The sequence below is a fragment of the Lissotriton helveticus genome, chromosome 7 (genome assembly GCF_964261635.1).
Source record: "Lissotriton helveticus chromosome 7, aLisHel1.1, whole genome shotgun sequence".
Classification (NCBI taxonomy): Eukaryota; Metazoa; Chordata; class Amphibia; order Caudata; family Salamandridae; genus Lissotriton; species Lissotriton helveticus.
In genome coordinates, this window is record NC_136068.1 from 13,047,565 (window position 1) to 13,064,192 (window position 16,628).

Here is a 16,628-nt window from a genome sequence, read left to right on the forward strand (position 1 = left end):
TGCATCGCCAGAGGAGTATAAGGACAGGAGGGAGGAGAGGCAATTGAGATGGGAGCTTGCTAAGATGGAGAAGGAGATAGAGGAAAAGAGGTTATTGTGTGCGTTCCCTGTCTCAGTGTGAGTGTGTGCTGCATTGCTACGTTACACCTAGATTTCGGGTGCCTGCCCGCTCGCTCCAAGCTACCCCTGTGGAATTGGTGACCCCAGTTCTCACAGTCTCATCCTCTTTCATTTGGGGGGATTATGTGAGAAAGTGCCCTCTTTCTGTATGGTTCCCCCTACTTTTCGTTGAACTGCTGATGTACTTTTCTAAGTGTGCCCTGGGCTCCTGCCAATCAGTTGCCCAGGGCCTATGTTCGCTCCCTGAAACTGCTTTGAAGACCAAACCCAATTCGCACTTTCTGGCCCCAGGTCAGTCCCTGGTAAATGCTACCACAGGTACCCAGGGCACTGTGGCCAGGGAAGGCCCGTAAGGGCTGCAGCACTAATTGTGCCACCCTTAGAGGCCCATTACCTTTACACTCACAAACTGCCTTTGCAGACTGTGTTTTGGTGCAGAACAAAGTGAAGAGTCGATATGGCACACATCCCTGTGTGCCATGCCTACAACCCACTGCCCTGGCATAGATCAGTCGCCCATCTAGCTGGGTGCACTATACCAGTAGTGAGGGTACAGGTGCAAGAGACCTGTACCCCTACAGTATCTAAGTCTATTCTTAGACATTGTAAGTGCCCTTGCATAATCATTTTTAAATTGAATCATTCATTAATTTTAATTCTCGTGCCTTTTTGTGTTTGGGGGATCCTACTTATTGTTTTGTGGCATTTACCTGGGAGGAGACCAATTCCCGCAGTATGCTCCGCGCCATGGCCGAACTGCCTGGAAATCATAGAGCATTATTAGGAAGCGTGGTAGAGAGGTAGTGTTAACCCTCTCTCCCATAGAGTTATGCGTGGCGCCAGAGGTCAGGGGTCGAGTGCTCAGAACTCTGACGCCTCAAATGTCAGCTGTAAAGTGGGCTCACAGCAGACGTGCCGCTGGCGTCCCAAAGGCAAGACCGTCTGCGTCCATCCGTGCCCGACCGGGCCCAGGGGCCAGGGACCCTGCCCAATTACAGAGAATACATTACTCCAAGTGGCAGCTTCTATTGCTTGGACAAGCCCTGACACCATGCAAGGACAGGGGGGGCTACTGGAATCGCATGTCGAGGGATTACAGGTATGCAAGCTCAGTAAACATATGCCCGAGTTAAAGCTCAAACTCGGGATCGCATTAATCAGCCCCAAAAAATGGTGAGCTCGGTCGAGGCTGGCAGGTGTGCTTTCTCCCCATCTCTACCATCATAAATTAGCTGTGATGCTTGATGGAGGTCTTTGCATCCATGAATTTCTTGAGCGCAATCCCTGTGTAGTTCCTGTGACCAGGAGGTTCTTTCTCCTCATTTGCTACACTGATCAGTCTCTAACCTTAAACAAGAGGCATGTGAATATTCACCATTTTCAGGAGCAGGAAAATTCATCACCGCAAACTACAGTGCCAAATAATTCAAAGCTGTTACATGGTAAATATATTGACAAAATACAGACTGTTGTTTATTCAAATTGGAGAAAAATGTCGTAATAATGTGAAACATTCTTAATTATACTTCATTTGTGAGGGCGTGGCTAATGACCAAACATAGCAGACGCACTCTGAGGGGGCTCCAACACCACACCCGACAAATCTAACTACATTAGGTTGGGGAGCCAGTCGCAGCCCTCTACTTCCACCTATCCAAGCAACCTACTGAGAAAATTACATTGCATGCTTTGAAAAGATCTTTGCTGAGACCCTAACCGTGTGGTGTGGTGGGGCCAGAGAGGACCGTGATTCATGGGGCGGCGCAACTTGGAGATGTCACCTGGAGTGGCTGTTCGGCCTGGCCGCAGAGTCACAAACATGCAGCAGAGAGTGGAAGCAGTCTCCTGACTCTGCTGGCAGTGACCCCGCTAGGTCTTCTTGGAGGCACGGCACTGGACAAACTGGCTGTGGGCGATAACCACGCGTGACTTTGAACCCTCATCTGCATTGTGGCAGCTGGTCTCGCGAGCTGGTGCTGAACCAGCCACCACCTCTGGAGACGGAATCCTAGGCCCACTCCTGGATTACATTGATGAGGCCTTTGGTGGATTTGGTGAAAGTGTAAAGAACCTCTGTTGAAACACATACGTGCACTATGGCAGCCACAGATTGCTCTCTTTACTGCACCTATTCAATACTCCTCCATGGACTGTTCCCGCATCCATTGTGCTTGCTACCTCAGAGCCTGATGGGAGTGACTTGCATGTTGACTGCCGCCACATGTGCTGCAACCTTGTACGGGGCACAGGGCGAGACACCCACAATAGGATACTTATTGTGAACTCACATAGAAGCCCCGCCGCACACACACTAGCGCTATGCAACATCTTCCTGCCTTTTACACACTATGATGGACAGCTCACTCAAGGGGCCCCGGTGCCTTTCGGCGTGGTGGCAAAGTTATAAACACACATGGTCACTGGAGAAAACTCTTCTCTTCTGGCCCTTTACGCAGTGCAGTGTAGGAAAGTCACTATACATTCTGTAGGGGAGTAGGATCTGCCTACTATGGTTACCCCCACTTTTTGCTGTGCTTCACTGATTTATCGACTTTATTCTGGCTGGGGCCCTGCTAACCAGGACCCCAGCCTAGCTGCTTCCTCTCTAAATTGATTGCATGTACATTAGGTGCACTTCAGATTGGTTACTGGATTACCCTTGTGAGTCTCTTCTACATGGTACCTTAGGTACCAAGGGCATAGGTACCCCAGAGGCCTACCAGGGGCTGAAGCATGTATTATGCCACCCCTGGGAAACCTTCCAAAATGGAACCACAGGTCTGCTACTGCAGCCTGGATAAGGTGGTGCATGCACCCCTTACTTAGATATAGGTTACCTATATCTACCTTATATATAGACACATAGTAACCTATAAGTCACTCCTATAGCACGCCTTGACAATCCTGAAGGCAGAGTGCTTGCTTTTGTGTGAGAGAGTGCCCAAGCATAAGCTGAGCCCCTCTGCAGATTTTGGAATCACTTCCTTATAACTGTTCTGTGATACAGCCATCCCATATTCCCTTAAGTGCATTATAACCTTGCAGTAAATGCTAACTTTGGAATGGCTGCATCAAAACATGTCGTGTTTGGTGTCAAACACTTTGGAATCCTACCCCTCGCCAGTCCTGATGGCGGCATGGGTTGAATTTCACCCTTCTAGAGGGAGAAGACATGTACACACGTACCTGACCGGTAATAGTTTAAAAGAGCCCCAGCATCACAAAATGGATGCTGCTGCCACAGACACGAGTCTGACCTCCTGGTCCTGGACGAAACTTCATCAGGGGAGGCCTGGAAATTAGGTTTCCTGTCCAGGGAGGTGTAACCACCATCCCAGAAAGACTTTAGTGTATTGGGGCAGGGTGGGTGCATTCAGTGAATGCTTTTCAGACAGTGCCTGGGGCACACAAGGTGTCCCTGTGCATACCCTAGTTCAAACAGGTTGCTGGGGCACTCAGCCCCAGCTCTGGTGCAAAACTACACAAAGGGGAAGGGGTGTAACCACCCCCTCCCCAGGTCCTCCCATAGGTGGGACCTTAGAGTTCGTCCAACCCCTAAACTTAGTATAAGTATAGGAACCCAGTCCCTAGGACTTTAGATTATCCTGCATGAAACTCTGCAACATATATCCTGGAACTTCAACATTCTATTTCGACTAGAAGACGGAAGGATCTCCCTTGGGGTCAAGGGGGGACTCCCGTGTTCAAACAGGCACCAAAGAAGCCTCTTGGCACTCTTCATTTCCAAGGCTCCCGCCAGATCCCGAAGGATTTGCGTCATAGGACACGGACTTCCAGACATCTCTGAGGCACGCACTGATCTATTTCCATTGTATGCTCTTTGTGATCCGTAGGGCACACATGCTTTGCAGCAGGCACATTAACCCTCTGTGCTACTTTATGAGGAGTCACAACTTGCACTAAACAAAACACCGATCTCTGCAGCAGGTCCATCGATCTCCAGAGAAGTCTGGACACTTTTATGGTTGCAGGAGGTACTTGTGAAACGTATTGTACTTGAAAACACGCCCCCACCTCAAAAGTCAGCGCCTGGTGCAGTGGCACCAACCGCACAACCCAAGGGCCAGCCCTGCACAAAATCACTGCGGACTGAGAAGTGCAAGTGTCCGAGGGTCACACACAAGCCCCTGAGCTCCTGGAGTAAAACAAGTGTCCGAGGGTCACACACAAGACCCTGAGCTACTGGAGTAAGACAAGTGTCCGAGGGTCACACAAGACCCCGAGTACCTGGAGTAAGAAAGGTCCGAGGGTCACACACAAGACCCCGAGCTCCTGGAGTAAGACAAGTGTCCGAGGGTCACACAAGACCCCGAGCTCCTGGAGTAAGACAAGTGTCCAAGGGTCACACAAGACGCCGAGCTCCTGGAGCAAGACAAGTGTCCGAGGGTCGCACACAAGACCCCGAGCTCCTGGAGTAAGACAAGTGTCCGAGGCTCACACAAAACCCTGAGCTCCTGAAGTAAGACAAGTGCGTACAGGTGGCAGCAGGGCCGGCCTTAACACTGGTGGCGTCCTGTGCCACAATGTCTGTTGACGCCCCCCCAATGAGCACCTCTGCCATGGATTCCTTCACTAGCACCCTTTAACGTGCCCCCTCAAGTCTCCGTAACCAGTGTCTCTCAGATTCATTTAGTTCTATAGCACCTCTCATACCAGTGTAAGGTGTCTGAGCACTTTACATCACACAGACATTGCACAGAGACAATCATATGTGTGTAAATCAGTGTATGGGAAATGTTACATCAGACAGGACTACAAGGAGTAGTGTAGGAGTGGCATGCCATCGATGCTAGTAGGCAATATAGTTTAAGAGTCCTTATTCTGGTAAGGCGCTAATTCAGAATGTAAAACATAACATCATGGTTAGGGCTTCTCTTTAATAATAAGAATTGTTTTCTAATCAAATGAACCCTTTGGGCAAGATTAGGATGATGAAAGACTGGGCAAAAAAACATATAGCTCTAACATATACCTCGCAGTTTGCAGCAGCTCTTTGGTGACAGTTAATAGCTCAATGTTCTATATTAGAATATTGACTTATAAAGGACAAGTAACAAAAGGATCTTTCTTGAAAAAGCAGGAACTCACTGACCTATTTACATGATATACACTTTGTCATTTGCATCGTACACGTTCTTAGCAGCAGGGACTTTAACCCTCTGCACTACCTTAGGATGAGACACAACTTCCACCAGGCAAACCTCCAGTCTCTCTCCAGGAAGATGAGTAATCACCAGAGTTTCCTTGACATTTTAATTGATGCCTTAAAATTGCTGGAGGCCAGAAACGCCGCAGCAGGAGGTGCTTTTAAAATGATAATATACTTGGGAAAATGATTCCCCCACCCCAAGTCAGCGCCCGGTGCGGTGGCACCAATCGCACCACCCTAGAACCAGGCCAGGGTGGCAGTGCCAGGACAGGTGTGGCCGACCTTACCGTGCACTCTGAGCTGTGCTGTGGCCACCTGTCGCCCCCACGGGTCCATGTACATTTCCACTGTGTAGCTTCCGGTGTAATTCGTCTGCACATCTGTGATCCGCAGAGACCCGTCCGGGAGCGCTGTCTCTCGGCCGGTGGATTGAGGACCATAGAAAGGATCTCTGCCAAGGAGACTGAGGATGAGGTCCTTTGCGTCATCCCCTCCGCTCCTGAACCAGTTACAGTATTGTAAACGCCCCTCGTACCGCACAGACAGGGTGACGTTGTCTCCCACCGCCGCCGTCACCACATCTGGAGTGATTGACAGCTGCGCCGCTGTGCACTGGAACAATGACGTCACCCAGACTGACGTCACCCAGGCTGAAAGAAAACACAGAAGAGAAACAACATTAGAGGCGCTGCGGCTGAACCCCAAAAACAACAGACACCAGTGGGTGCGAAGAGACAAAGTCGACTGTAACTAGAAGAATGGATTACACAAAACCATCACAATATCAGCGCAGAGCTACAACTTCTACACTTGAAGTCCTACACAACTTATCTTTAATAAATACACAATTATCACAATTCATTTAGGAAAAACTACCTGATAAAATAAACATAGTTATTCCCCCTGTTATTTTCATATTCCTATGCCAGGGTTACCGTATAATACAAAATCTAACCAAGCTCCTGTAAACTCAGCCTATGTCCTCCTCTCACAGAGAGTGTGGTGCAAACAAGGGTCTTGTCTCTTCACCCTACTCGGTGTTAACTCAGTAACCGTAACCAGTCTCCCCAAACCTTGGCAGCATCACTGACCCCCAGACCCCCAATGTCCATTACAAAGGCTTCAGGAGTTTAACCCATCAACCTTTACTTCTGGACAGACACAAGGGGGTGACTCTCGAGTCAGCTGTAGGGTCACAGAGGTGGCCACACCTACCATGAAAGATGCGTCACTTCCGCCACCAGCTCCGATGGCGGATATTGGCAATAACAGGGGTCTGCATCTCATCAATTCCCTCCTCGAAGCCGCCTCACTGGACTAGATCAATAAATCTATGGGTTTGGAGATCTGAGCGTCTCTGGAACAGAGTGACCTGTCTGCAGCTTCTACCCACATGTAGGGCACATTTATTAAACTTTCACGCACTGCAGCGCATCAAGCAACGCTTCTGCGCTGGGTGAAAGGGAGGGAGCAGAAATACACACTATTTACAAAGATATGGATCATTCCTGCTCTCTCCTTGCACTGATGCACGGTGTGCTGTCTAGCGCCAACACGGGCCCCATGGTGCACAATAGCGCCTGCAGTACAAACAGGATTGTTTTGTACAGGAAATTATAACTTCCTGCAGAAAATTAAGGCATCAAGACATGTTCTCTTTCTATGTGCGCTGCAGAATGCAGCTCCTGGGGAAAGATAAAATAATGTGGAGAAATAAAGATGCTTCTCCTCGATACACTCCAGTGTTCACACATTCCCCGGTTCACTCGTCGTTGTAACTATGGGAATGTGCCATCATCCATGGGTGGACGCAGGGCTACACTCCACCCATATAATGCCCCCCAAGTAGAAATGCAGTGAAACACAGCACGTGTACCTTCATTGTATTGCATTTCTTTACAAAGCCGTGGGATGTGGCACAAATCTCCCTTGCGCGGCTTTGCAAATCTAACTGTTGACTTTGCGTTGTCTCAAAGACCACCCACCACTGTTCCCCAAGGCGGTCCTTTTCTGGAGAGGGCTCTGAACACACACTCGGCTCCCATCTCTACAACTTCCTCCCAGGAGACACTCCCCAAGGTAGGAGCACTCTGGAGAGGGCTCTGTCCACACATCAGGCTCCCTACTCTTCACCTTTCTCCCTGTTCATCTCCTTGCGGATCAAGGTCTCATGAAGGTCATGCAAAGAGGTGAATGTCTCCCAGATACCAGGGCACGTGGCCCCGGATGGAGGTCATGGACAGTAAACAACTCTCACCCTGGAGATTAGGAGGCATTAGGTCACCTTATAACAATGGTACTAGAATAGTGCAAAGATATGACCAATAGTGCACACAAATAGTGCACATCTTGTAACAGTAGTGCACTAACTGTAGGAACACTCACCCTGTGTTACTCCGTCACCTCTTTAATTCCCAAACTATGTTCTTGGAAGACTTCTCAAGGTCTTTTAAGTGCATTATACAAACAATGAAAGAACATATTAAAGAACAATTCAGAAACACGCCTGCCTCTTTCATCTCCCTGCCTACGTCATGCTTACGTCATTCATGGGAGACATGGCTTTCCACAATCTTAGATTTTGAAGCTACCGGCAATGCAATTAATTAGTAATGATGTGAGGTCAGTGTCCTCTGTCTCTAAATGACGCAATGTGTGACCCTGGGAATCTCCTGTGTCGCAAAACTACAGGCACCGGTCATAGAGTCTCACTGTGAGTTGCCTCACCTGTGTGGATCCAGCCCCAGCCGCCATGAACTCGTCCACCCGGCCTCCAGCTCTTCAGGGAAATCACCATTGTGTGTCAAACACCAGGAGCTGAGCTCACACTTGAGCTGGAAGAAGAGTTCAGTGTGGAGAACCCGCCCTGTGTCCTCACTGCCCTGTCTGCGGGGACAGGACTCCTGAGCCTTCCACAATCCGAGCCTTTCACAGTCCTGTGTGTAGTGAGAGTGCCTGCTCGTGGCCTCTCTCCAGTCTCCTCCACCCCTCTGCTGCAGGGATGCCTCCTCCCCTCTCACCAGCTGTGACTCCATGGGCCTGTGGTTAGAGTTAGTCACTTTTCTAAGAAACACCTCTGCGTGGGTTTATTTCACCACCAAGTCAGTTCCTCTTCTCTAGTAGTAAACAGTTGCCATGCCTTTGGTCATGTTATATCTTTGTGGCCAGCAACCTCAGACGGGACATGGAGACAGTGTAGCCTAGAACCAGAAAGATTTTGCATCAAGTTTGCATCACTCATCCTGCACCCTTAAGAACCAACACATATCGGGGAGGGTGCGCACTGACGGTGGGCTGCCATGGCGGGCACTGAGGCCTCACCAAGGGGGGCTCTGCAGCTTATAACAGCAGAATGAGGCTGCCTGCGGCCCACGCAGGGGGCCCCCATAGGAGGGCGGCCTCCTTAGTGCCACATGATGGCACAAACACAACAGGGCTTGTGGTATGGGGGTCTGACCATTGTCGGTGTGTCCGGTTGGGTAGAAGGAAGTGTTGGGTTGTTGGGACACATAAGGCACACCGAGGTCCTCACACTTGTTCTGCCACTGGTCACACACCGACGTCTGCATACTGTTGGGCCTCGCTTCGATGTGTTTGTGGCCCATGGCTTTCTGCTGGGTCATACTAAAATACCCAGGAGACTCACCGTATGTCCACGCAAACCCCCTGTGACATGATCCTCACCTGGAATGTCATGGGGATGTACGTGGCCGTAAATGACACCTGATGCATTATTACTTGGTGCTGAGGGGGGTGGACATCGCATTCCTCCAGGAAACTCTTTCGCAGGGAGATACTCATATGGATCTCTGCGGGGTCCACTTCCTCTGAGAGTCCCAGCTCACTGACGATGAAGGGCAATGCGTACTGCTTGCTGGCACCCTTGCAGAGACCTTTGGAGCTGGGCAGCATCTATGCCCCCAATATCACTCAGAGCGTGTTCCTGGAATCCTTGGCACCACACTTAAGTATAACCTTGCCAGCTTCAAGTATACTGGGATGTGATTTCAATTGTGTGGCTTGTATACCAATAAACAGATCATCCCTCCACTAATAGACTGCCCCATCTGGAAACATCTGGAAAAACCAGCCTTAGCCGACCTACTTCCAATACCCAAGATCCCTTCCTTTTTTAGGCAGAGGACACAGGGGGAGGGGTTACAGAGGAGAATGAAGGGCGCAACGCCACCAGTGCCAGACCAAGGAGTTTCCAGAACCAGACACAGATCATACAACAGATAAATGGTGACCACAATAATATACAGAATGGTGGTCACGAATTGATCCCAATTTACAATCTTTCTAAACATCCCTTGACTAGTATGGAAGAACGAGTGCTGCCTAAGGGTCTATCCTTTGTCCCTTTGGTTGCACAGGATACAGTGAATACCAAGACAGAAGTCTTAAAATTTTGGGGGAAAATCAGACTGAAAATATTTTTTTATGGTGCAGAGGATATGACTGAATTAAATAACAGTGGATTACATAAAAAATCCACCTTTTGCCCGGATAGTGCGACTATGCCGGATGAAATTCTTTATTTTGAAGAACAAATATTGAAAGAAATTGATGACTTCAGTCGTAAGAAAACATTCTTCAAATCTAATTTCTCTAGACAAGAAATGGTAGCGCTAAGAGACTTGTCCAATAACCCCCTTACTGTAATAAAGCCTGCGGCTAAGGGGGGGAGGCATTGTTCTATGGGACACAGATGAATATGACAATTTGATTTTGAAACAAACCCATAATAGAGAACATTATTGTCCCATTAGTGAAGACCCTACACCTAGACTAAAGGCCCAAATCTTGAAAGTAACCTCTCAAGCCTTGAATGAGGGATATATCTGCAAGAAGGATTACGAATACTTAAATTCAACGACACAAAAGATCCCAAACATTTATGTTTTACCCAAAGTCCATAAGGACACCAGTCACCCTCCTGGACGCCCGATCATTGCAGCCTGTGGTTCTTTATTGGAACCCCTTGCTAAATATATTGACGTGTTCCTAACACCTTTTTTTCCACTCACAGAAGCTTATATTAGGGACTCTATGGATTTCATTGCCAAAATTGAAGATTCAATATTTGATTGTGACCATCAGTTGTTGGTCACTTTCTATATTGAAAGCTTATATACGAATATTCCTCAGGAGGAAGCCCTCTTTGTTCTAGATACAGTGTTGGATGGGAGACCGAGACCGCATGCAGTACCCACACAGTTTATCGCAACCCTGGCTAAAATTTGTTTGAAGAACAATTTTTTTGCATTTAAGAATGAGTTATTTATGCAAATAAAAGGAGTAGCCATGGGCTGTTGTTTTGCTCCAGAAATCGCAAATTTAGTCATGGATATGTTTGAGAAAAATTAGATCTTCCTGGGGACCACCCCCTTTAAATCTCACATAGCGCGTTGGAGTCGATTCATCGACGATATTTTCATGATATGGTCGGGAACTGAGGAACAACTTTTATTGTTTCACAACTGGCTCAATGTACGTTCTGCCGATTTGAAATTCTCCATTACCCATAGCAATTCTTCAATCAGCTTTCTTGATCTCTGTGTGACTCACAAAGAAGAGAAATTAGAGGTGTGCCTTTATTCTAAGCCCAGAGATCGAAATACATTACTTCATTTTGATAGTGGACACACCAGGACCCTCAAGGAGAACTTGCCCTATGGGCAGTTCTTGAGGATTAGGCGTAACTGCACCAACAAAACCGACTACGTTGATAATGCCGAGAAATTGCAAACCAAGTTGTGTAATAAGGGTACCCTAAAAAGGTGGTGAGAGCTGCGCCTAAAAGAGCGTGGTTTACCCCACGCGAGACCCTGTTGAGCCCAAAAGAAAAACAAGACACGGATAGGATGACGTGTGTCCTTACATACAACCCTAAGGCCAATAAGATCAAGCAGATCATCCTAAAAAACTGGAGATTAATCCAACAGTTTGATATCCCCCAACCTTTCTTTGCATTTCGTAAAGGCAAAAATATCAGACAACATCTGGTCAAAGCAATTAGGATGCCCCCGGAGAAGGGGGATCTGAGAAGTATGTTGAGCCTGCCTCCAGTAGTGGGACATTTTAAATGCAATGGATGTGTGGTATGTACGCTAAATACCAACTCGAAATCTCTGACAATAAATGGACACATACACAGCCAATTGGATTTTCAAACTGTAACACCAAAAACGTGGTATATTGCCTCACATTTCCGTGTGATAAATCGTACATAGTACAAACTTCTCAGAATGTTAAAATGCGAATCATCCAAAACCAGTCAAGAATTAGATGCAAAACACTGAGTGCTCCATTGGTGCATCATTTTTTGGAATGTGACCACAATGAAAATGATATCAAGTGGTCAGTCCTGCTGGACGTAAAAGCTCAAAGCAAGGTAAATGTACAAATGGCACTGAATAAACTTGAGGCACGTATGATTGAAAAATATGAAACTGCGAGGTCTGGCTTGAATGATCGGGACGAAATCTGGGCGCTTATAAGGTAATACATTTTGTGTCATCTAAGACTTGATGTATTGGAATTGCTGAACCCTCCTTGTCTCCCCCATACAGTATGTTACGTGATTCTGTGAATATAGTTGAATATACTTGAATCTGCATATACTTGTTGTACAGATATTTTTTTGTTCAATATAATGTTGTGAGTATTGTAATGTAGGGTTTATCTATGTACACTGTGTAATTTGTCTTGAGATTGTACGTCTATCTCTGTGCCCCCTTTGTATCCCCGAATCCTCTTCTAGTCATCAACTATAGGTGTGATAGACTATGAGCACTGTGTAGTAGGTATGTTGATTTACTTGTTTTCACTTTTTGTGTCCTTTAGACGGGTATCTGATTTTTTTATTTTTTTTTGGCGAATATGGTTATTCTGGCAATGTTGCTTGAGTTGGCCATAGTGATATATAGTCTGTTTTCCATTGACGAACGTTTTCGTTCTTGTATACCGCATTTCCGGGTCTAGTGTAATGGTGGTATAGAGTCCTGTTTTGTTGTCCGTGACCCTACGTTGTGCGTTGTGGTCACGTGGGATGCCTCCGCCTATCTTATCGGAGAGCTAGTGGGCAGCCATATACTTGCCGGTAATTGATTTACTATGATGGCGCCCATCCGTTTTGGTTAAGGAACTGGACCTACATTGAGTGAAGGTGAGGCAGCGTTTTGGTAATACGTGGTGTTTAAATTAGGATGTGTGCCATGCACGCGCTGTATTTAGTTCTATATGCATCTCGTGTGTGTATATATATTCTTCGAACTGAGCAGTGTTTGTGTGTTCCCCTGTTTAGAACCGGTGATTGAGGGATATTGTGACTGCAGAGCAGGATTCCCGCAACGGCTCCCCTTCCTCCCTTTCCGCCCGCCGGCCTTTTCGTACTTGGAACTAAACGGAGCTAGTTTCTCGTTAAGGTATGGCACTTGGGGATAAGGGTCTGCAGTGTGGGGTGACTTGTGGTATATGTGCCTTGTCGTAATAATAGCTTGCCGTCCTTACTGAGTGTCCTTGTCTATGACAGATTTTCTGACTACTGTGAGTCCCCGCGTAGGGTGTCATTGGATTGGCTCCAGGAGTAAGTGTTTGATCTTGATTTGTTTATTTTCCTCACTTTGGCCGGTTTGACTGCCGGGTGATGATATTTTCACGGAGTGCTTGGGTTTCCTGTGGATCTAATAAATGTGATTTTTTCTTTCTTTTTCACTTGGGCTTGCCAAGCATGCAGTAATTGTGGAGGTGATGGGACTATGACTACTTGTTTCTCGTTATTGCCTTTATATAGTCTGGGGATAAATCCTTTGGGTGTTTTTCTTCTTCTAGTTGTTGGATATTGGTCTTGACATATGCTTTGGTACTGGTAAACGCACGTGTAGTGTGGATGGTGACGGATTTGGATTCAGGTGGTATGGGGTACAGAGAACTTGACAGTTGATTTTACATGTAGTATATATGGTGTTATATATATTCTTTTAGGTCCTTTATCACCCTGTCCTGAGGAGGCCAGATTTGTTGGAAGGCCGAAACGCGACCACGTCGACACTTTCCCTACAGAGGAGTCTTTATGTTAAAATGTTTTGGAATTTATGACCATTTGACACATTTTTTTCAGGTTCTGTGTAATTACTCTTGGAACCACTTGTGTCTGACTACCTCTATGTGTACCTTCTAGATTGTATAAGAGGACACCAAGCAGTATTTTTGTTGGGTGAAGAAGAAATTATTTGTGATTTGTTTTTTGTACAAATTGATGTTTTGTTTTGTCTTCATATTGTTGTATATATTTGTGTACGTATGTATTTATAATGGTGTATAGTGTATAAATGTGATTAAAAAAGAAAAGAACCTACGGAAAATAACCGTTTCTGATTACAGTAAATAAAATATGTAATCACCCCCTCTTTGAGTAGTGATAGTTACTAAAATTGACAGTATTAGATTAGTGGACTAAGGCCTCAGAGATAGGAGAATCTGTAGTCCCCTACTTGCTTAATATTTTGTTATCTATTCCTCCATTTTCCAATTCTTCTTTTTCTCCATCTGGAAACTAGCCGCCACCTTCCATGAACGTTTGGTGGCCCCACCATGGCCTGAAGCTGGTGCATTTGTTTTACTCACCAGTGCATGCCTTCTATGTGCAACTGGATGGGATCTCAGCATCTCCAGCTGTCACAGAGCAGGCTACGCAGCCAGGATATCTGGGTCGTACTTATATATAATCCGCTCATGTTGTGCTTGCACTGGGGAGGTTTTAAGAAACAACAGTGGTCCCATGCAACATAGATTCATATGAAAAGATAAAAACAGACACAGTCAATTCTGTATTAATATGACTTGTCCAGCGGGACAGAGGTCTCAATGTATTTACTCAACAAGGAATAAACAAGGAATTTCCTTGGACAGTTTCACTTGGTGGGCGTCAAGCCTGTACCCCAATTAAGCACATACAGCTTAGTACAGTTGAAGAGGTAGTGAACAGGAAAGGGATTTTAGGCAAAAGCTTAAGAGTTCTCAAATAACAGTTAGAACAAGGATTTCAAGATGCACCTTTACATCAACATAATACATGATATAAACAATGTATAAGGCACATAAAAGGTCGACGGCGTTTCGATCCCACTTTTAAATCAAAGGGATCATCATCAGGACATTGATTAGTGCCTAATTCAATCAAGCCTCTAGAGCCATGTTGGGTCCATGGCCAAGGGGAAGGGATAAAACGTACAAGTGGCTACCAGTTTCAGAAACCACCGGGCCGCGTCGAGGGTCAGATCGCGTTGGGTGCAGGGTGTACCGGGTCAGGCGGTATCACGTCTCACTCGGCAATGCGATGAGGTGGCAGACCCGATCCCTACATAGCAACTCTGACCGGAATTTCGGTCTGACGCGGTATTTCATGGCTCCCTATGGGAAGTAATTAGTGATTATTTCCCTCATAATCAGGACTCAGTACTGATAGCAGTGTTCGGGGAGACATTTCAGGTGGTGATTAGTGGCCGGTGTATGGCCATACAACCTGGGGTGTGCAAAAACTCTAGAGTCTTAGTTTAATAACCTAGAGACGAGGATGCAAGCCCTAAAGGTTGCATCTCTGCTAGACTCCACCTGTCTTCCAGAACTCCTCAGTGTGAGCATCAATCAATCAAACAACGTTTATGACGCGCAGCTACTCTCCCGTTAGGGTCTCAGGGTGCTGGGGGGGGAGTGTAGCGTGTGGCGGTGAGGTGGATTAAAAAAGCCAAGTCTTCGGTTCCTTCGTGAAGCTGGGGAGGGAGGTGCTTTGTCTGATGTGGAAGGGTAGGATATTCCGGGCGTTGGCTGCAAGGTAGGAGAAGGAGCGTCCTCTTGTTCTGGTTTTCCTGATGCAGGGTACTTCTGCGAGAGAGAGAGCTGGGCTGACTGTAGGGCCCTGTGGGGTACGTGGTGGTTTAGTCGCTGGTTCAGATAAGCTGGTCCGATGTTGTGGAGGACTTTGTGTGCATGGGTGAGGATCTTGAAAATGATTCTTTTCTCTATGGGGAGCCAGTGCAGTGTATGTAAGTGTTGCAAAACATGGCAGTGTCATAGGAGGTTGAGGATCAGTTTGGCGGTGGCGTTCTGGATGTTTTGCAATTTGTTAGAGAGTTTTTTGTTGATTCCGGTGTAGAGTGTGTTGCCGTAGTCCAGCCTGCTGGAGATGAGGGCGTGTTTGTGTGTAGGTCTTTCTATGTTCGAGGGATAGCCATTGGAAGGTCTTGCGTAGGAGGCAGAGGGTGCGGAAGCAGGTGGAGGTGACTAAGTTGATCTGATGGTTCATGCTGACGTCGGGGTCCAGGATGATTCCATGGTTGCCGGCTTGGTTGGCGGGGGTAGGTGGGTTTCCGAGGGTGGGAGGCTTCCAGGAGTTGCTCCATGCCTTCGGTTGAGGACCAATGATGAGTACTTCTGTCTTGTCTGTGTTGAGTTGAAGGCAGCCTTCTCTCATCCAGTCGGCGACTGCTTTCATGCCTTCGTGGAAGTTGTGTCTGGCCTTGTCGTGTTCATTGGAGAGGGAGGGAATGAGTGTGAAGTCATTGGCGTAAGAGATGATGTTTATTATGTAGCTTCTGACGATGGTGACTAGCGGGGCCATGTAGACGTGGAACAGAATGGAGCTGAGGGAGGATCCCTGGGGCATTCCGTAGGTGGTGGGTTGGGATCTGTGAGGAAGGGGGAGAGTCTCACTCGTTGCAGCTCACTAGGACAACAATATGTCATCTGGACATTTTCTTCTACAAAGAATATGTAGCTAGATCACATGTGGGGAAGGCATGTTTGGGAGGATGTTGTCATGACTCGTCTCCACAGAGCGCTAGTTAGCAGTCACAAACACACTCCGGACAGCATACGATATGTTGCTACATACTCAATCCAACATTAACCGGGAAGTTGTGTGCTACTACACAACCTTGTGTGGGTCCCGGGCCTTGCCATGGACAATATGATTAAGGGGTTCCTGGCCGGGGTGACCCTGCCTCACCTCTCAGATGCAGCCCAGTGGGACCTTGGCTAATTGACTTCGGAGCCTGAGATCATGGGAGTCATTAAGTATTTAGCATTAGGGATGTCCCCTGGGGTGGATGGGCTGCCTGGGGAATTTTACTTTTTGTTCTGCTCAGCGCTGGTACCCCACCAGGCGACTCTATATAATGCGGTGTGGGAGGCGGGTGCCCTAACACCAACCTGTTGAGAAGTACTTTTGATTGCTTTGTTGAAGCCCAAGTAAGACCCAATGGACACCTCTTCATATTGCCCCCTGTCAATGCTCACATTAGATTACAAAATCCTCAGCAAAGTCCTGGCTACC

General features: G+C 47.2%; 1 protein-coding gene across 1 annotated transcript in view; it reads right to left on the reverse strand.

The window, feature by feature from the left end:
* Positions 1-8,087, reverse strand: part of LOC144767789 (uncharacterized) — a 49,098-nt gene extending 41,011 nt beyond the window's left edge. Inside the window, exons 1-2 of the mRNA XM_078651166.1 lie at positions 8,018-8,087; positions 5,578-5,925 (exon numbers count right to left, since the gene is read on the reverse strand). Of these exons, the coding sequence (XP_078507292.1) occupies positions 5,578-5,925; positions 8,018-8,087 (418 nt within the window). The remainder of the gene's footprint in view (positions 1-5,577; positions 5,926-8,017) is intronic.
* Positions 8,088-16,628: the final 8,541 nt, after the last annotated feature.